The sequence below is a fragment of the Mycena indigotica genome (assembly GCF_014461135.1).
Source record: "Mycena indigotica strain 171206Taipei chromosome Unknown Mind.scaff0004, whole genome shotgun sequence".
In the NCBI taxonomy this organism is placed as follows: domain Eukaryota; kingdom Fungi; phylum Basidiomycota; class Agaricomycetes; order Agaricales; family Mycenaceae; genus Mycena; species Mycena indigotica.
In genome coordinates, this window is record NW_023503003.1 from 4285196 (window position 1) to 4305761 (window position 20566).

The following is a 20566-nucleotide window of genomic DNA, read 5'->3' on the forward strand; positions in this document are numbered from 1 at the left end:
GATGCCGGTAACTTGATTTTTGACAGCACCATTCGATAGGAACCCTGAACCGGCAGCCAAGATCCACTCCGGACCGTAGCTTCCAGGGGCTGTGGCAGCTGACAGTCAGTATATAGACTTCGAGCGAGAAGTAGTCGTGATGCCTCTCACTCTTTCTTCTCTCCTCTCCCAACCATGATTATCTGCACTTGCTCTAAGTGTAGCCAAAAAACAGTGCTTTATCATGGGGTCAGAATTCCAGGGCATAAAATGAGTGCATCTGGCCGCCGCAAACATGAGCTGGCAGACCTCAACAGGACTGAAGATATCAACACAGAACCAACAATTATTCCAGATGGTCAAACTTCAGACAGTATGTGATCAATTTAATTCTGATTGGCTTTTTTCAAGAACAATAATTATCTATGTCAGATTCATCACTATCATCTCGTATTATTCAACAGCTCTGTTGCTCTCTAGTGATTTGGCTGTATCTGAAAGCTGGGCTCAGCCGCAGGGCAGCAAATATAACATTGCATGCTCTTCAGCTGATAATCACAACAACACTAGTGTTTATACAGGTTATGCTACTTGCTCAAGGAATATCTGTTAAACTGCCTACAATCCACATTCCAAAGGATATTAGAACTGCTTTTACACATTTTTCTAGGCAACCTGAAATTATGAGAACTCCTTGCTGTCCTAAGTGTTTCACTTTGTATCCTTCTGTGACAGATATGCCAGATACCTGTACTTCCAAAGTTTCTAGGAACTCTACAAGGAAATGCAAAGCCTCCCTGTGGCGCTCTCAAAATTATGGAAAGGACTCAAAACGTGTCCCAAAAATGATGTATAATTCTCAGAAGTTTGAACCATGGCTAGAATGGTTTCTGTCTAGGAAAACTATAGAGGATTATCTCACTACCAGCTTTGATCGCCCTCCAGCTGCAGATGGAGAGGATATGCATGATATTCATGACAGTCCTCGTTGGAAAAACCTAAAGAGCTATAGGACCAATAAATATAGACTTGTTTTTGGGATGTATATTGATTGGTTCAATCCTCTTGGAAATAAAACTGCAGGTATGGATTCTCTTGAAAAGTTCAAAAATTCTTATGTGTTCTTGAATAGGAAAGCAAATCTCCTGTGGGGCAATTGTCCTCTATTGTCTGAATCTCCCTCCACAAGTGCGATATTCACCAGAAAATACATTTATTGTTGGCTTAACTCCATTGCCAACAAAGCAGAGTGCAACCTCTCTAGTAAATCTTACAGACCCTCTTATGCAAAAAATCCTATCCTTTGAGCCTCCTGGTCATAAGACAAAAACATATTATCATCCAGAAGGACCAGATGTTTGTGCCAGAATTATACCACTTATTGCAGATCTATTAGCTCTCAAGGAGGCTGGTGGATTTTTATCTCATTCTGCTAGGAAATTCTGCTCTTGGTGTGAGCTGGAAAGAGATGATCGTGATGATCTGCACTATGATAAATGGATTCTGCGTAATGCCCGGAAGGTTTATAGCCAAGCTAAAAAGTGGTTTCAACTTGATACCAAAACCAAGAGAGAGGTTACAGAAAAGGAGACTGGTGTACGCTGGTGCTCACTTCATATGCTCAAATATTGTGATCCTGTCTGGGATTCTATTTTAGGATTTATGCATAACTGGCTTGAGGGAGTTCTAGAACATCAACTGCGTGCACTTTGGGGAATTGGCCGTGATGCCAGAAGAAAGAAGGCACTATCTGAGCTAGATACTGTTGACGATGATGATGCCTGGACTGAGACAGACCAGTCAGAGGCCGAGGAAGAAATGCTAGACTTGCAAGCAGATGAAGAAAATTTTGATTCTGTAAAATTTGAAGAATGGAAAACCAACTATGTAGCAGCTCTTTCTGCAACTGAAGACTCAGATGATGATAGGGGCTCTACCCCTCATACTATCTCTAAAGCTGGATCAACATCATTGATTGCTCAGGCTGATGATATGGAAGTTGATGATAATGAAACTGACCGAGAACAGACACCTCAAAATAAAGATTATAGTGCTAGTCAACAAGACAAGGATTTTATAGATGTGGCTGTCAGAGGCAGTTGGGAATTTTCAGATGATAGACTCAAACAGCTTCACAGATGTATACAGGAAGTTATCCTGCCTACACATGTTACTCGTCTTCCAAGCAACCTAGGCAAACCTAGTCATGGCAAACTAAAGGCTGATCAATACTATATTCTGTTTGCTACAATCCTGCCATTAGTTCTGCTTGAAAGTGGGTTTGATGATGATCTAGATATAGTGCAATTATCTGAAATTTTTATCTGATTTTGTATATCATTTGTTCATATATCTAAGCTATTTAATTGTGTCAAATCAGATATTGATTTATTAATAGTTTCTATAAAGAGTCATTCAATTTTTTTTTTTTTCATTTTGGATTGCTTGAGAGAATATTGAATAATGATGTACATTTGCCTTATTTGGAAATTTAAAAAATACAAATTTTAAAGAATATATAACAAGTTCTAAAGAATCAGGTATTTTCAGGAGAACCTCCCTTTTGGCCTCCCAGAGACAATTCCAGTCTGTTTCTGTTTCTAGTCTGACCCCTCACTCAAGCCTACGCCATCATGGATCCATCAACGCCCTCCCAACACTCGCCCTGGGACCTGGCCTGCAACGCTGCATAGTCGCTGAAATGATTGCTGAGATTGTCAGGGAAAACTAGAAGCGACCTAATCAGAACAACACCGATCATTTCCGACATGAGATATATTTTGCTAAATTTGGTGTGATTACCTACATAATCAGCAAGTGACCATCATTCTGTCCACTGACAAGAATTAATGTACATAATTCATCAGGATCTACAAGAAATTATTTATCAAAAGTAGAAATTCTGAATTTGTATACTGTATCATTTCGACCATAAGTTCAGGTGACGCGTGACACACGCACCTGAACTGAACCTAATTGAAATAGGTGACACGGTACATGCAAATTTACCATCAAATATGTCCTAATTAGCTAATAATATATCAAAAATTTCGGCCGGCTATTGCCGGCTACCATATATAGTAATTCCATCAATGATGAACTTGTTACATTGCGTGACGTGTTACACCCACTGAACTTACGGTTGAAATCATACAGTATTTAGCATTTGGTAATTATGATTTTTTTCATATTGATAATTATTATATAAACCTTGAATTTTAACTGGTTTGGACATAATATTAAGCTCTAAAGTTTTATTGTTGATGTATAACAGATCTGTGGTAACTCTGAACTAGCTTCTTCTCATATCTAAGAGCTTTTTCCTAGTCACTGTCTACCAATGCAACTCTTTTTTTAATTATACAAAATCTGAAAAGGAGAGAGAGAGCGATAAAAATTCTAATGTAAAAATGATCTAGACACCATTGCTATCTGTGTTCATGTCCATGTCCACCTCCTCCTCATCCTTGTCATCATCCTCGTTGTCAGAGTCAACCAACTCATCCTCGCCCGGGAATTCATGACTGGCCAGTGCATCATTCCCATATTGTGTTGCAAATGTTTCATCATCCATTTTACGCCAAGAATGATTGAGAACAAACTCCGTCTTATCGTTAAGAACAACCTTGGCTGCTGGAAGTGCAGCAGGAATGCCAATATAGCTAGCACGTTCATGAACAGTCAAAGCGTTAAAGAACTCAGCGTTAAAAAAATCAGCACCGACTTGCTGAGGGATAATGTAGGATAGCTGCGAGGGTGGGAGAGGATCGGCAAAACGACGAGACTCAGGCGCTCTACACCAAGATCAGAATTGTTTAGTCATATATTACAAGCATTTACCTGCCTCGAGTTCGCTTACGTTTTCGTAGTTTTTCTCCCTCAATGTCTAGGAACCGATAGAATTGTGTCCAGACAACCGAACGGCCCTCTTTAGAATGTACACGCTGCTCATTGGTGATGGGGTCGCGTTCATCATCAGAGTGGGTAGCTTGCACTGAGATTGTCTGACGGACCCGTGTTGAAAAGCCAAGTTCTTTTTGCGGTGTTGCTGCGTCGTTCCATAAGCTACAAATAATTTGAGAGGTGGCCAGGCAAAAACTACAGTATTCACCTCTTTCTGATTGCTGAATGCATAGGATGCCTTGACCTTATCAGCTAGTGTGCCCGCCTTTCGAACTTCTGCTGCGGCATCCTCTGCTAGCTTCCCGAAGACATAGCTGTCGTACATGTCGCCCATAATGTCGTAGTTAGATGCAACGATTGGATTAACACCACGAATTCCGAAGCCCGCAGAGATTTCGTCGAATACAGTAATGCATATGGTGCGGAGAAGGACATTGAAGGACGACTGAGGGGGCCCAAAGACATCAGGGTAGAATCGGGAAATGCCAGCACGGCGGAAGGCACTATGCGCCATACTGAGATGAGCTTCAGACATTCGTAGAAGCGTTGTTGCAGTGGTATTGCGAAGGCCCTTGATGTCTTGGTGTAGCTTATGTGCCGATGCCTTGGCAACTGCATCTGGAGAGCGCGCAGCTGCAACAAGGTCTTTGACACGACGAGAAATATCGTCCGTAGGGTCAAAACGTTGCATAAAGGCCTCGACTGCCATCTTCGCTTCATCAGCCCTCAGCACATCAGTTTGCGTATAAATACCCGCAAGACCGCGGATGAATATATGAAATAGTGTCTGGCACAACGAAATAAGCAAGATTTGAGACAAGGAAACATCTGAATACACGCACCTGTGTCTTCTTTGCATCCTTGGGAACATCTTTTCGACGAAGGCCTGGTTTGTCGGCAGCCTTCCTGCTCTTCCTGGACTGCTCTTCACTAGCACCAGTTCCCCCAGCTTCTCCAGCTGCACCAGCGCTTCTAGGCCCACTCCCACTCCCTCTTGCCCTCTTGCTTGAGCTAGTGCCTTCAGTGGCCCCAGCCTTGCGCTTGTGTCCTGTAGGTGGCGGAGTTGTTGATTGTGTAGTGGTGGACATCTGCGAAAAGCCAGCAGTGAAAGACAAAGATGAAAGACTGAAAGACGCGATGACACGCCTTGAATTTGCCTATAGTTTGATCACCGGCGGCAATTCTAAGCACCTAGCCCGTGTTCGCCTCATTGCAGCTGGTTGTGACTAGACCCATCCTTGGAGCACACCACTTGAAGAGTCAGGTGTACTAGCTGTGTATTCACAGCCAGAAGACCTGGATCATCGACAGGAAAGAGCTCTATGGAGAGACTAGTTAGCGTTGTGCAAGAAGATGAACGGAAGAGACAACGTCGGCTCGTTGTCACGTCACTCACTGTCACACCGTTGACTCGGCTCGATATGTGCACATGCATCAGCGCATGTTCTTTCATAACTGAACTACAGGGTAAAAGACGGGCTATGTATTGTCAATACAGCCTATGCTAATGATGCCCGCTGTGTAACAACGGGGAACAGGCACTCTAGTAGGGAGGAATGCATACATGGGAAGCACGTGACTGAGAACAATATGTTAGGCTGATGTCAAGCCCAACTTGCAGTACAAGGGGATTGGGGAGGAGTGCTAGGAGGCTAGGAGTAGCGCCTAGCCTGTAAGAGATGTATGATCGTCCCCTCTGCAACCAGGAACAGGGACAAGGAGGAGCAGAAGAGGCCAAGGGTGTCCAATCACTCCCTTAGCAGGCATGCATATATAAGGTGTGATAGTGTACAACTGTACTCTATCACTGAGATCATCTATTGTACCATTTCTCTCTGTGCAAGGAGGCATCACCAACTTATCAGGCCTGAAATGACCTGATTCGAACCTAACACTGACTTCAGATGTGTCAGGCCCGATCCAAAGCCTAACAAGTGACACCTACCATAGCCTGAGTAGACTGTTCATTCTAATATGAAACAACAAGTGGACATGCACATCAATCTGTTAATTTTTTCATTGATCACACTCATCCGCTCATATTTTGGTCAAAGACATCCAAATGAGGCAATTTTCCTCTATTCTGGTACTGGAGGCGCCAAAATTGCCTAATGTGATAGCCTTACCAATTGCCAGGTTTCTTAGGCATATCATAGCCTTCAGGCCCTAACAAATTGAATAAAATATGATAGTAGTATTTCATTCAGTTTACATGTCACATGTCACACTGCCAATATTATCCAAATTTTCTCATATATCATGTCATTTTATTTATATTCCTATGCCTAAAATAGTAATTTATGATATTTCTGGGTGGATATAATGCCAAAAACTTCCCAATCATAAAATAATTTTAATTCTAATTTTTTGTATTGAATATTATACTTAAAATACCATTTGAATTGATTATTATTATTGCAGTAGTTTCATCATATAGAATAAAGGATTCTCAGGACTTTGCATATTTTTGTAAGGGGAGCATGTGATGTGACAGCTGTGACTGATCACGTGACTGGTCCGTGCGCAGATAGCCCTGTACTTAAGTAGTTGGCCATGGGGCTGTTCCCCCGGCTTTGGTATCAACTAGGCACCTGGACCCTCATCCCCTGACAATTTTTCCAAAAATGTTATCAAGGATGAAGTGCAAGCATAGAAGAACTATGATATCATCGAATCCATCAGATAACTTGTTTTAACCTAATCCAGACTAAGCCAAGACAACAGATCATCAAAATTGATCTCACTGATTCCTTCCCAATTGGCAACAGACTGAAAAAGTATAATTAGAATTATTTTCATATGAACTCCTGATATATAAGGCTATGTACAAGTGTATATCTCATAGTTTTCTAGGAGTTTTTCAAGATACTGTCATTCACCATCAGAATCATAAGGATGACAAAAGTCCGGTGACAAATCAGTGGCAGTGAAGAGATTCCCCGAGGAAACTACGGAGGTTTGGGGGTTTTTGGTTCGGGTCGAGTTTGGTGTTGTTTGGCTGCAGACCCATCAACACATCATGATGTGGCGAATATAGACCGGGGAGGGACCTTGCAAAGCAAGGTGAAGGTGATACAATATGTGGCCATATTATCATGTCCTGTAAATTGTATGGTCAGATATGGCTGTTGGAAAACTTATATGGCACTCACAGACCGGGAGCCGCCATACATGTAAGCTCCCTTTTTTGTGATGGTAATATAACCAAGACACTTTCCTTGTAGCTAATCCTGTGTATCGGTAGGCATTGATATAGTTTCTCTCACTCCCTGGAAGTGAGTTCGTGGCGGGCAGGGTATACTTCTTTTTCAACTACTCGAGTCGTTCTACCCCTCAGGCCCAGTCTTCTATCACGATTGAGGGCTTATTATCTGTCTTAGTTTCAAGTTCACATTGTAACTTAACCGCTGGCACGTGCCGAGTACAAATTTATCGACACCAACTACATTAAGCGATAGTCAGACATAAACCACACAGCATCCTCCTTCCTCGTCTTGAATATCTTTGTCAAGGCGGTCATCAGCTCGTCGTCCTCTGCTTTCGCCATACTCTCCTCCGTCATATTGTCGGTGAAGTGAACGCATATCAGACCAAGAAACTTGCCCATAAGAGCGTAGGCACCAATTGCTTCCCTGAGAATGTAAATCAGCAGTTCTGCAGGAAGAACCAAAAAAAAATCGAAACTCGTCCTCGGACTTGCAGCACTCGATTATCTTGCCGACAGCCCAATCCTGCGCGTCGCCGTCCATCGGATGCAGCTCAGACTCTTCCGGTGCAGCGTCGTAGAGCTCGGTGAAAGTCATGAGCCAGCCGAAACGGTAGCGGGGTCGGACTTCAGCCATTGTTTTGCCACCATAGTGCGCTAGTTCGGGTGCTTCCTTCAGGACTCGAGGGAATCCAAATCTGGATCGAAGTTTGAGGAGATCCATCATCCTTGACTCGGAGCTGCCAGTGTGCCTACCAAGTACTGGGTTATTGAGGTGTATGGGCACTAAGTGACTTACATGTGGTTATGGTTGAAAGTGTACAGTACTGTGTACTTACTGGCACGTGCCGAGTTCAGATTTGTCGACGCCAACGACATGCACATTACACGCGATAGTCAGACAAGAACCACACAGCATCCTCCTTCTTCGTCTTGAACATCTTGGTCAAGGTGGCCATCAGCTCGTCGTCCTCTGCCTTCGCCATTCTCTCCTCCGTCATATTGTCGGTGAAGTGAACGCATATCAAACCGAGAAAGTGGCCCCCAAGGGCGTAAACGCCAATTTCGAGCCTAAGAATGTGAATAAGCAAGGCTGCTCGCGGGGAAGAGCAAAAAAAAATCGAAACTCGTCCTTGGGCTTGCAACACGCAAGTAATTGGTCGAACGCCCATGCCTGCGCGTGGGTATCCATTAGGTGCAGTTCGTCCGGCGCAGCATCGTAGAGCTCGGTGAAAGTCATGAGCCAGCCGAATTGGTAGGAGGGCCGGATTTCAGCCATTCTTTTGCCTCCATAGCGCGCTAGTTCGGGTGCTTCCTTCAGGACCTTAGGATATCCAAGTTTGGAGCGAAGTTTGAAGAGATCCGTTTCTTCTGAGCTGTCCCTACCAAGTAATGAGTTATTATTGAGATGTGTGCGCACCAAGTGACTTACATGTGGTTATGGTTGAAAGTGTACTGGCACGTGCCGACTCGGAGTTCAGATTTGTCGACGCCAACTACATGCACATTACACGCGATAGTCAGACAAGAACCACACAGCATCCTCCTTCTTCGTCTTGAACATCTTGGTCAAGGTGGCCATCAGCTCGTCGTCCCCTGCCTTCGCCATTCTCTCCTCCGTCATATTGTCGGTGAAGTGAACGCATATCAGACCCAGAAACTTGCCCATAAGAGGGTAGGCGCCAATTTCGAGCCTAAGAATGTGAATCAGCAGTGCTCGCGGGGAAGAACCAAAAAATCGGAACTCGTCCTTGGGCTTGCAACACTCAAGCAACTGGTCGATCGCCCATGCCCGCGCGCGGATGTCCATTAGATGCAGCTCGTCCGGTGCAGCGTCGTAGAGCTCGGTGAAAGTCATGAGCCAGCCGAAACGGTAGCGGGGCCGGATTTCAGCCACAGTTTTGCCACCGTAGTGCGCCATTTCGGGTGCTTCCTTCAGGACTCGAGGGAATCCAGATTTGGAGCGAAGTTTGAGGAGATCCATCATCCTTGACTCAAAGCTGCCAGTGTTCCTACCAAGTCCTGGATTATTGAAATGTATGCGCAGCAAGTGGCTTACATTGTGGTTATGGTTGAAGTGTAGTAGTGGATGTGTCAGTGTAGATTTTGTGCGACGGCAGGAAGTGGGCTGGATTTTGTTGTTATGACCGAAGCAGCGCCAAGACTCATGAGCGTGAAGTAAGCGTCTAGCGCGGGCCGATAGAGATGTGAGGCTATTGTGAGCTAGAGTTTGCGTTTCTGAAGAAAACAAGCTGTGTTCGGATCAAAAGCGTGGGATACGCTTATGGCCTCTGTGCTCAAACCTCATCTCACGCGTCTTCTCCAATCCCTCCCTCCTTCTCCACCCCCTGAACAGCTCAAAGAACTCGTTGAAAATACTCTCTCCCAGGCGCAGACCAACCTTTCGCCAGAGATCTGCAAGAGTGTGTGGGAGCACCTGCTCAAAACCGCCGTTTTCGATCTTGCCGTGAGTTGTCTGGATGGCTGCAACGCGTTTTCGCTGAGGACAGCCTAGTGCACGGAAGGGGAGGCGCTCAAAGATGGAGGGATGTCTTATTACGAGCAGATGAAGGGCTTGCTGGATGTGGTGTTAACGTTCACAGAGCTTGGTTTGTTTGTGCGCGGTACACGTCTTCCAGCGAGTTTGCTGACCTTTTTGCCGCAGAGGCTTGCGAGACGACACTGCCATTTTTCGTGCTGCAAGACTTGCTCGAAATGCAGACGATTGAGTCGTGCTCACACATTTTCTCGTGGATCGAGTACCGCGCTGATCGTCTAATGGAGGGCCTCGTCCCACAGAAGGGAAAAGCCCTCGTTTTATTGCGGACACTCAACGACCTTCTTCGGCGGCTATCGAAAACGGGCTCGACGACAATTTTCTGTGGCCGGATATTGACACTGCTTAGTGGGGTGTTTCCGCTGGGTGAACGGAGTGGTGTGAACTTACGGGGAGAGTATGGGCCGACCTGGGAGCCCGTGAAAATATCAGCGGAGCCGGATGTGGTCATGGAGGAGGTGAAGAAAGAAGAGGAAGCCGACGGCATGCAGCTGGATGAGCCCAAAAACACGCCAGTAACCCCAATCGACAAGAAAGAAGGTGCGTCTTCAGCAAAGAATTCGAACACAATCAACTCTGGAGGAGACTTTTACAACACTTTCTGGTCGTTGCAACTTCCGTTCTCTAAACCTCCGCTGTTCGCTCTGCCTGGGACATTCGACGAGTTCAAAGAAGCAGTTACAAAGGTGCTCCCGGTCATCAAGGAAGCTACAGCCAAGGAGCGGGCGATGATGGGTAGTCGGGATAAGCGGAAACGCGAGCCGGAGTCAGAGGAGGGCAGCACTGTGACAGAATACTTCTTCGCCAAATTCTTGACCAGCCCCGAATTGCTCGATCTGGAGGTGAGCCACTATTTATCAAATATGGGTTCACCAAACGCTTGTAATGTAGATTGCAGACACCCACTTCCGCAGACAATTCCTCTTTCAACTCGCTATTCTTCTCACCCATCTCCAAACGTTCACCAAAGCCGCCAAGGCGGGCTGGGCGACAGCTCGAAATCGGTCGCTTCAAATGGACTTTACGCTCGAACCGCCACAAGCTGAATGGGTCCAAGACACACTCAGTAAAGTGATGGAGGAGCTTAAACAGACGACGCCGAATGGACGAGCATTTGCGGAGACTGTCAGCACGATTCTCGAGCGCGAGAAGAACTGGGTCAAGTGGAAGAACGAGTTGTGTACTGCATTCGACAAGGAGCCATGGTCGGACGAAATCAACGACACGTTCGTGGGGCTGCTGGAAGCAACTGAGCAACTGCGTCTGGCAATGCGGGAGCCGCCTGCGGAATGGGAGTGGCGGTTGGGGACGCAGCCTTTGACTGAGATCTGGGATATGGGCTATAGAGAGTTGCGGGATGTGCAGATGCCATTCAGGTGAGTGCAGGTAACTTGGTGAATTAAACTTATTGTTCCTTCAGAGCTGGTGATGTGAAGGACTTTGTGAAGGAGCTCAAACGAACGGACCATAAGATTGAAATGCGACAAAAGCGACTAGATATGATGGCGAAAAAGCTTGCTGCAAAACCTGATTCAGAGGAAGCAGCAAAGCCAGCGGAAGATGTTGCGATGCCACCGGTTGAGCCACCGCCAAAGCCAACCGATGAGATTCTTATTGAGCTGGAAGAGGTTCGCAACCACACTTTTTGGAGTGCAATGTGATTGATGGAGAAGCATAGAGTAAACACAGGACGGCATGGGTTGCGCTGCGAGCAGCCCGTGAAGTGCATTTGCAACATTTTGGGAAGATAGGAACGGGGGACATTGAGTTGTTGTTGAAGGAGATCGAGAATGAGAGCGAGAACGGGAAGCAGGTGCCAGCCTCGTCTACCTCCACAGATGCGGGCGATGTCGGATCTGGTAGTCCGATGACCAACCCCCGGACCGTAGGGGAAGATGGTGATATAAAAATGAGAGATCGATAGTAGCTGTGTGCTAAAGGAGCATTTAAACATTCTTTTCTCTCCTCTTACCACCACCATGTCCAACCTCCCTGTAATTCTCACGAGCTGCTTTCTGGCTGAATCTAACTGGTCTCTGGTAGAAAATCCTAGTCACTGGAGGCTCTGGTTATATTGGTGACTGACGGTTACTTTTGTTGGTTGTTGGCTCCTGTTGCTCAAGACGTTGACAGGCTCGCACGTAATCTACACCTTGCAGCAAACCAGACGGTACAAGGTCATTTCGCTCGACAACGGCCACAACTCGCACTCGAATGCACTCGATCGAGTTTCCGCGCTGTCTCGGAGTGAACTTCCTGAGAACGCGTCAGAGCAAGAAATTGAAACGACGGTCATCGAGAATCATTCTTGCGACCTGACTCGCCGCGATGAAATACGGGCGGTCTTTGAGAAGTACGGCAAGGGTGGGATATGGGGCGTTGTTCACATTGCGGTGCGTTTCAGTCTGTTATGGTTATCGTTGGGGGGGCTGCTCATGTTGCTTAGGCATATAAAGCTGTCGGTGAATCCGTCGAAATCCCGCTCACCTACTACGAGAACAATGTCGCTGCAACGCTCTACCTGCTTCAAGTGATGAACGAGTTTGACTGCACCCGCATAGTCTACTCTTCGTCTGCAACTGTCTACGGAATACCACCCACCATCCCAATTCCTGAGTCGACGCGGCTCAAGGCTGACAGCCCATATGGAAAGACCAAGGTTGCGTGCGAGACGATGATTGACGATCTGTGCCATTGTAAGTGTTGTATTTCCTTGAGATACTTCAATCCTGCGCCAGGCGCTCCTCTGTCAATTCAACTTTACTCGCGCAGATTTCGACGCGCCGTGCCGCAGACCAACAAATCCGCTTCCCACTCGCAAACGCCGACATCAAAACACAAAGGTGTCAGAATCGATGAATGGGCTTCAAAAGGCAAGACCACGTACTTCAAATCCTCCTCGCTCTCAAACGCGAGCTTCAATTTGACAGCGTAAACCAACGCAACACCACCTTCAACTCGAATACTACCCCGAGCAGCGCCGCAGCTAATCGCCTTACCGCCGCTGGGCCGGCAGCTGTCTCCCCCAACAACACAAGTCGCCCGCGTGCCCAATCTCGTCAAAATCACTCTATAACAAGGTCAGAGCGCGGAGAGCAACAGCAACTTGACGACGAGGTAAGTAAACAGTTAAAGTAAATAGATTACAAACTTACTGAGCTTCAGTTTCGCTTGCAGGCTTATTTGCTCGAGCAGCGAACGTGAGCGCGAACACTGTTTCAGAGGTCTTCGGAGGCGACAAATGAAGCTATTCGACGACGAGGTAAGCAAGAATTCAAAGTAGATGAACTCACTAGTTTCACTTGCGGGATCAGCGTTGCGCGCTGGTCAAAGTGACCGCATATTGATGTCTAATAAGTTCAGTAAGTGGATATACATAACCTTGCGAACAGAACTAACCAACTCCAGAGCACAATGCTGCCTTCTCGCTCGAGCTCCAAAGCAGCCACTGCGCCGCAAACAACCAGTATGCTTGCTGGAACCAAGGTAAGCTCGATGAATTGAACAATAACATGCTTACTTACCTTCAGTCTTGCCTGCGAGGAACGAGACGACATCAGCGCGGGCAACTTCGACAAGCCCAGAGTATAGCGCTGTACTCGCGCTCGATCTGACAACGAGGTAAGCAAGATTGAATTAAAGTCAACGTTAACTTACTTACCTTCAGTTTTATTTGCCAGCTAGAATGGAATAGAGGGCATCGACGAGAAGCCTAGATATCAGTACCCCACTGTACTAAGAAACAACGAAATATTTGCTCACCTTTACGCGTGCCCGGGCCGTCACATCCGATGCTCGTGACTCGCATCGCTTGGTCTTGACCTCCATCCCGATCGTCAGCGCAAGCGCAGACGGCCTCTTCGACGACGACAGCCTTTTATACGCGGCATGTGCACCTCAAATGACGGGGAATAGCGGAAAGAAACGGCGGAAGGGAAGCGGGGGATATCGGGGCAAGCGGTGAGTCTGACCCAGTCAGCCCGCTATTCCTAGTGATCACACCTCTACCAGGCCACACCCATCGTTTAATACCGACTTGGCCACGCTGACTGTGCCCTCTCCGGCCCAAACGGCAAACGGCAAACGGCAGCGCCAACCACCACCACCAAAACTTACGCCGGCGCCGATCCGGCTTCCGCCTTCCCCTCTGGCAACTCACGACAAACTACTGAGTACGGACTGGGCCGGCACGCTGCTTCGGGCAGGACTACCCCGGTCAGCCCGGTTTCCCCCAAAACTGGGCAAGCGGCTGGGCCGGCGCACTTGCTGAGGCCACGACATCATCAGCTCACGAGTGCCCTCGAAACGACCCGTTACCGCTAACCCACGCCCCCGCGTTCTCCTTGTTCATACCCGCCGACAACGCCTGTAAACGCCAGCAAGCTTACGCAACGACGGCGACAAACTGGTTAAGCCAATCAGCAAGACCACAAGCGGTGCCGCCGCCGCTGCAGTTCTGGTAAGCGAGCCCTTCCAGCTTTGCTCCACAAACTCACCGTCATGTGTAGTTCCTGGACGAGGCCGGCTCGATCGACGCGAACGTCGGCCCGGCCGTGGCGGCAAACCCAAACAGGCTGAAAAATCGGTCAGTCGAATGGCGGTACATGATATACTTGCTAACCGTTTCGCTCCCAGTCGTCCTCGCGCAATAGTACTAGACGCGATGTTTTGCAACAACGCAAGCGACGCGGCATGCTGGAGAACGAGGTAAGTTTCCGACTTGAGTCTCTGGCGGCAGTCTGGTCAGACTTACACAATATATAGTCTTGTACTGTCAACCAGTCGTCGAATTGGGCTTGAAAGAGTCGGTAAGCGAGTATTCTCGTTAGTTTAAGCGACAAACTTACCTGTATGTTCAGCTTTTTTGACCGGGCCCAAATCACGAACGCGGGGAGGACGCGAACGGCGACTTGCCGTTGACTATTTTGTCGACGAAGGAATGGTTCCTGGCGGTATCGATGCCGTGGGATCCGCTTAACGAAGGTGAGCGCAAGCGGATGTGAATGCAAATAAATAGGACTTACCTTTGTAGAGCCAGCGACGACGAGGGTTGTCGTGCCGAAGGGCTTCACGAGAAGTAACGATATGGAACTGAACAACTCCGAGCAAACGACGACCAAATCTGCAACGCGCGTTAGCGACGTGGATGAAGAACGAGGATTGGGGAACGGTACGGATGCCGGGCTTTAAGCGCGCTGGTTGCAACTGACATTATAGTCAGCAAGGAAGTCAACGACAACGACGAACAACAAACTGACTATATCAACGGTCAGCACAATACAAAACGGAGGAGAGGAACAAACGAAGGGGTTGGTCGAACAAAGTTCCTCGTTCGAGGAGGTTTGCGGGACTGACTTGGATGTGAAGGAGAACTGCGTTGGGGGTGATGGCGAAAGTGGTAATGGAGAAGGACGTGTAGAGTAAGAAATACGTGTAATAGAGTATGGTGACAAGTTTTGAGCAAGTATGGGGAGGGCAATGCAAGCACGAAAGTGGGCGGAAGGAAGGGGGGAATTGGCGCGCAACGTAAAACAGGCTAGTTGTTATACCTGAGGCCAGCGTGAGTGATCCGTGGCAGCGGATATTCTGGTGAAACGCTTCCCAGGGGTGACATGTATATGGCAGATGGATTGCGGCGGGAGCGGAGACACATGGATGTTGCAAATATGCGAAATTGGGGTGTTTGCGCTTTTTTGCAAGAGGTCGTAAGTTGGGCACCCGATCCTCGCGGCTATGAAATGATGGGTTTGATAAAATGATGTCGGCGGAGATTTGGCGTAATCCAAACAGCCGATGTACTGGGGTAGTCCTATCTTCAAAGATAGTTGGTGAGTTGAATCCAATGGGTTTGAGAGGGAGAGTTGCAGCGATCTCTGCGGGGATAGGTTTTATTGAGACCGAACTAAAGTTCCCACGCTTTCATCTGGGAGATCGTGGCTTGGGACGTCCAAACAGCCAAATGTTGTGCCTATTACTGTTTTCGGAATGGCACTGATTCGACAGCGCAGACCTTAGAACAGCACCAGAGAGAAGTTGAAAAGTCGCACACTATTGATCCCGTTGCTTACCTTCCTGGGAAAGAGGACCAAAAAAAAAAATTAGTGCAAAAGAAGACGTTGAACAAAACATATCAAACGTAAGCCGAGCATAAACCCAACAAATCTAACATTCCATGCTGATTCTCCTACGCGATATCATGTGTCCTGCCCTCCCGCTGCCACGGTCTGTTTTGCGCCAGGCACAGCCGGACGCATCAGAAAATAGCGTAAAACACTAGCCCGGGCGCCGCTCTCATGCTCCGCCAACGTGGCGCCATTTTCTCGCTTGGCCACGGCCTTGTCACGCCGTGTCACTCGCTTCCTTCCCACTGTCATGGGCAAGTCAGCAGCGCGTCAACAACGCGACGCGACTTGTTGATGGTCACGCCTCGCTTGAGGTCTCTTCAAAACCACCACCATCCGTAAGTCCCTCTTGCTTTTGCTTCCTCCCGCCTCTGACCTTGCCTCAGATGCCTCCCTCACGGACAGCTTCGAGCTGAGCTCAAATTCCCTCCACAAGTTTTTTCTGCTGTCCTTTTTGCGTCCTGAAACTGACCTCTTGAGCAGGAGTTTGCTGCTGGAGCCATGAGCAACACCCGCCCCTCCCCCAGACTTCAAGCTTGGCACTGTGTCATGTCTGCGACAACTGGTGGACGGGGTCGCTTGTGTTTTCGTCTGTGTGCGCTTGTGGGTAGACCACCTGCAAGTGTCCTGTCAACAAGTTTTTGTGACGACAAGTGCTCTGGCCGTCTTCCCTCAAGAACAAGGTCACATAATCTCCGAGTATGTGGAACTCCCCTTCCCGTCTGCGCTCCTGTGTAACTCTCCCCACAGATGGCCGTTGACTCTTCCCGTGCCAGACAAATTATCATCCTCATCTATCAACGGAGTCATGCGCTGATGTCAACCTCTGTTTGTACGCGGAACCACGACTGGTATGTTGCCCTCAATTGTATGTTGCTGAGTACTAGTATTAACCTTTCCACGCAGGTCACGTTGATTATCCAAATTCTTGCTGGAGCATGAACCTCTGCTCGGACACTGGCAAGTGGTTTGTCCTGTTATGATATGAGCTTGTACTGATGTCCGATTAGTGTTGTCGTTGACCATGACTGCACGCCGGAGCGGCAACCTCTGCTCGGGGTCTACAACATCTGCTTCACTCCTACTCACCAGTATGTCTTTGTGCTTATGCGTGATGCGATATGCTGACTGATTACTCAGAAATTGTGATCTATCCTCAACCAGAGAGGGAACCTCTGATGGTACAGGGAAACTCCGGTGGTATGGCCTTTCTGCTTCAGTGCTGCATGTCATTGAACTTACATCCAGCTCTGGGGCCATACCAGGTGTTCGGGATGCGCTACTCTTGCGATCTTGACCTGCAAATGGCGCTTACGTAAGCAGATTTTGTACACACTTGTAACATCTAATGTGCTCATTTTTTGCCCAGAATTTTACCGCCGGAGGCCCACGCTACCGCCTGGACTTTCAACTTTGCGGAGATAGTGCTCTGTCACTGTGCCGCGCACTTTTGATTCCGCATCGTGCTGCACCGGGTCGGGTCAAATCGACCTCGGCACACTATGCCATCATCAGATTTTGATGGTATTTTGGGTACATTTTTGTCCTCTTTTTAGCGCCTACATAGCTCACTTTTTTGCAGGTTTTTGGCGCCGGAGGCAAACAAAACGCCCTGGACTGCAAAGCTCTTGGCTATGTGTTTTCCATACTTCTGCTATCAACGTTGTGGTCGATCGCGAGCGCCTGGCCCTGGGGGGTGGGTGGCTTAACATTGTGCTGCCTTTGGTCATCATATCCCCGCCAACCTCATACGGTCTTTGATCATGGTGAGCTGTTGTCTCTCTCCTTGATTGTGCAATTACTGAGCTTGATATCAGTGTGCCCAACGTGTCGCGCTGCTCGTTGCGCTCCAAATTGCCTGCATCACCGATTATTGATCCGATCAACGGATTATCCGATAACTTCGGCGCGTCATTTGGACTGCAAAAAACACGATTCAAGACGCCATTTTTTTCCAGGATTTTGCCGCCGGAGGCGAAAATACAGGAGGACTTTCAAAGCAATCATTGGCAGCAGTGCGCTGCCAATTACACCATTGTGAGTTTTCACCCAAGTCTTTTTGTTTCCAAGTGCCTAAACTATGCCTTCCACATCCAGCCCATCCCAATTTCCCACCACAACGGGCTCTACTTGGGCCTCCGCCGGCGGCACGTCCTCGACCCGCGCCTCTTCATCCCACCACCACACCAAAGGCGCGACCGCCCTGTCCCTCCGTCTTGGCTCCAACACCCGCCGTCTTCCCAAGGGGTCTGCGGCACGTGCCTGCATCCCCGTCAACCATGCCGGGCCTACACCGTGAGCCCGGTCTTGACCGGAGCCACCCGCCGGCGGCACGTGGCCAGATCAGACAGCCGCTCTTACCACCAATCGCGCCAGCGCGCTGTCGCCACCCGTTGTCCCCAACCCCGCCGTCTTTCCGCAGGGTCTGCGCCCATGCCCGAATCGACAATGACGCGAGCGCGGGCTTGACCGCAGCCCCGACCGGGGCCATCCGCCGGCGGCACGTGCCCGAACCGGCCACCCACGGCTTCCTTCTTACCACCATGTGCAATGCGTCAACCACACCAGCGCCAAGTCCCTCGACCCTGCCGCCTCCACAGCCCTCTGTCTGCTAACGGGTGACCACGCGTCCAACTGACGTCTTGCCCGCCCCCTACAACGCCATTCGCAACGACAAACGCGCCATTAACTGTGCGCCAATCTTGACCAAACGCATGTCTGGCCTGGCTGTGCCCCCCGTCCACTCTGACTAGAGCAACGCGGCCGGAACGGGTCGTCCGGGCCGAACTCGCAGGCGCTTGCGCGACTTGACCGACGCGTTCAACTGTCCGCCAACCCAACCAAACGCGGCAGTCTGGCGCGGCACGTGGCTGGGCGGAGGCGCTCTACCATGAAGGCCTTGTCATTCCGACCAGCGGAACCTGGCGCTATCAGCCGGCCTCGGCCTCGACAACGTGTTGGCGAGCGCAGTCAACACACCATCACCGACGACGAAAGTGCAGCGTTAGCTGCCTTGTCCATAAGCGTGGCCTCGCTGTCGTCAACGCCTTCGGCGGGTCCACCTGCTTGCAAACGCGCTGGCCTCATGCTGGGACTTCAAAAGTGTTACCAAAATGACCCCCAACAACTCCGCGACAACTCTTTCCTGCTCTGATTCGACATCAGCGAGCAAGAGCAACGGACACGGACTTTGGCGCCCACTTCCTTCCTGCGCTGTCTTCTACACGACCCCCCGCCATGATCCTGCTCGTATTCAGCAGGACTTGTCGCGCAACATCAGCGATGTCGGCGAGCGAGCAACAGCGACGCAGATGGCAGCTTGGCCTACAACTTTCCCTCGCTGTCCGCCAACAGCCCCGGCGCGGGTTTGGACAACGATTTCCCTACCACGAACAACTCCCATTCTGCACGGGCTCTGAAGGGAGGAGAGAGCGAGACCGAGGATGGCGGTCTTGTCCCCTTCAGCGAGAGCTAAATGTCGGGATAGCAAGGACTCCAACAAATGGCGTCGTTCAAGGGAGGATGGAGTTGGGCAACGCCAAAGAACGGGCGCGCAAAACTGCGACCGCGACTGGGGCTGGAACGGCGTGTGGGCTGGTTTGGGAAGTGGATGCAGTTGGCGGCAGTGGGGTCTGCAATGCCAAGGAACGGACGGCGACTCACGGGTTTTTTACGCGTCTGACGCGTGGTTTACGCGTATCTCGCGATGGATCGGGAGAGGATACCTGTTTTTTTACGCGTCCGACGCGTATCTTGTGATGGATCTAGTGTAGTCGGGTACCTTGAATAAATTGCTTTTGCCGTAATACAAGGGTATATAACCAGAGCCCCCGCGCGAGCCTTAGCGAGCTGCGAGCCTTTGCGATGGGTGAGTAAAGCGTTGAGGTGGATGCGGGAGGGAATGGGCCTGAATGGGTCCAAGACACACTCAGTAAAGTGATGGAGGAGCTTAAACAGACGACGCCGAATGGACGAGCATTTGCGGAGACTGTCATCACGATTCTCGAGCGCGAGAAGAACTGGGTCAAGTGGAAGAACGAGTTGTGTACTGCATTCGACAAGGAGCCATGGTCGGACGAAATCAACGACACGTTCGTGGGGCTGCTGGAAGCAACTGAGCAACTGCGTCTGGCAATGCGGGAGCCGCCTGCGGAATGGGAGTGGCGGTTGGGGACGCAGCCTTTGACTGAGATCTGGGATATGGGCTATAGAGAGTTGCGGGATGTGCAGATGCCATTCAGGTGAGTGCAAATAACTTGGTGAATTAAACTTATTGTTCCTTCAGAGCTGGTGATGTGAAGGACTTTGTGAAGGAGCTCAAACGAACGGACCATAAGATTGAAATGCGACAAAAGCGACTAGATATGATGGCGAAAAAGCTTGCTGCAAAACCTGATTCAGAGGAAGCAGCAAAGCCAGCGGAAGATGTTGCGATGCCACCGGTTGAGCCACCGCCAAAGCCAACCGATGAGATTCTTATTGAGCTGGAAGAGGTTCGCAACCACACTTTTTGGAGTGCAATGTGATTGATGGAGAAGCATAGAGTAAACACAGGACGGCATGGGTTGCGCTGCGAGCAGCCCGTGAAGTGCATTTGCAACATTTTGGGAAGATAGGAACGGGGGACATTGAGTTGTTGTTGAAGGAGATCGAGAATGAGAGCGAGAACGGGAAGCAGGTGCCAGCCTCGTCTACCTCCACAGATGCGGGCGATGTCGGATCTGGTAGTCCGATGACCAACCCCCGGACCGTAGGGGAAGATGGTGATATAAAAATGAGAGATCGATAGTAGCTGTGTGC

The 20566-nt window shown here is 49.1% G+C and overlaps 3 protein-coding genes across 3 annotated transcripts; all 3 read left to right on the forward strand.

Annotated features, from left to right (window-relative positions):
* Positions 1 to 9371: 9371 nt before the first annotated feature.
* Positions 9372 to 11568, forward strand: MIND_00519200 (THO complex subunit 1; the record flags this gene model as incomplete). The annotated part of the gene is made up of 6 exons (XM_037361982.1): positions 9372 to 9554; positions 9603 to 9696; positions 9753 to 10486; positions 10536 to 11020; positions 11065 to 11272; positions 11323 to 11568. The coding sequence occupies 6 exons, from the start codon at positions 9372 to 9374 to the stop codon at positions 11566 to 11568; spliced, it is 1950 nt and encodes a 649-aa protein (XP_037222274.1).
* A 55-nt stretch (positions 11569 to 11623) lies between these two features.
* MIND_00519300 (UDP-glucose 4-epimerase) lies at positions 11624 to 12848 on the forward strand (the record flags this gene model as incomplete). Its single annotated transcript, XM_037361983.1, has 6 exons — positions 11624 to 11638; positions 11688 to 11721; positions 11778 to 12037; positions 12091 to 12527; positions 12575 to 12761; positions 12810 to 12848. 6 exons carry the CDS (start codon positions 11624 to 11626, stop codon positions 12846 to 12848), a joined length of 972 nt encoding a protein of 323 aa, XP_037222275.1.
* Positions 12849 to 19900: 7052 nt separating this feature from the next.
* On the forward strand, positions 19901 to 20555 carry MIND_00519400 (uncharacterized protein; the record flags this gene model as incomplete). Its single annotated transcript, XM_037361984.1, has 3 exons — positions 19901 to 20007; positions 20052 to 20259; positions 20310 to 20555. 3 exons carry the CDS (start codon positions 19901 to 19903, stop codon positions 20553 to 20555), a joined length of 561 nt encoding a protein of 186 aa, XP_037222276.1.
* Between the last annotated feature and the right edge of the window lie 11 nt (positions 20556 to 20566).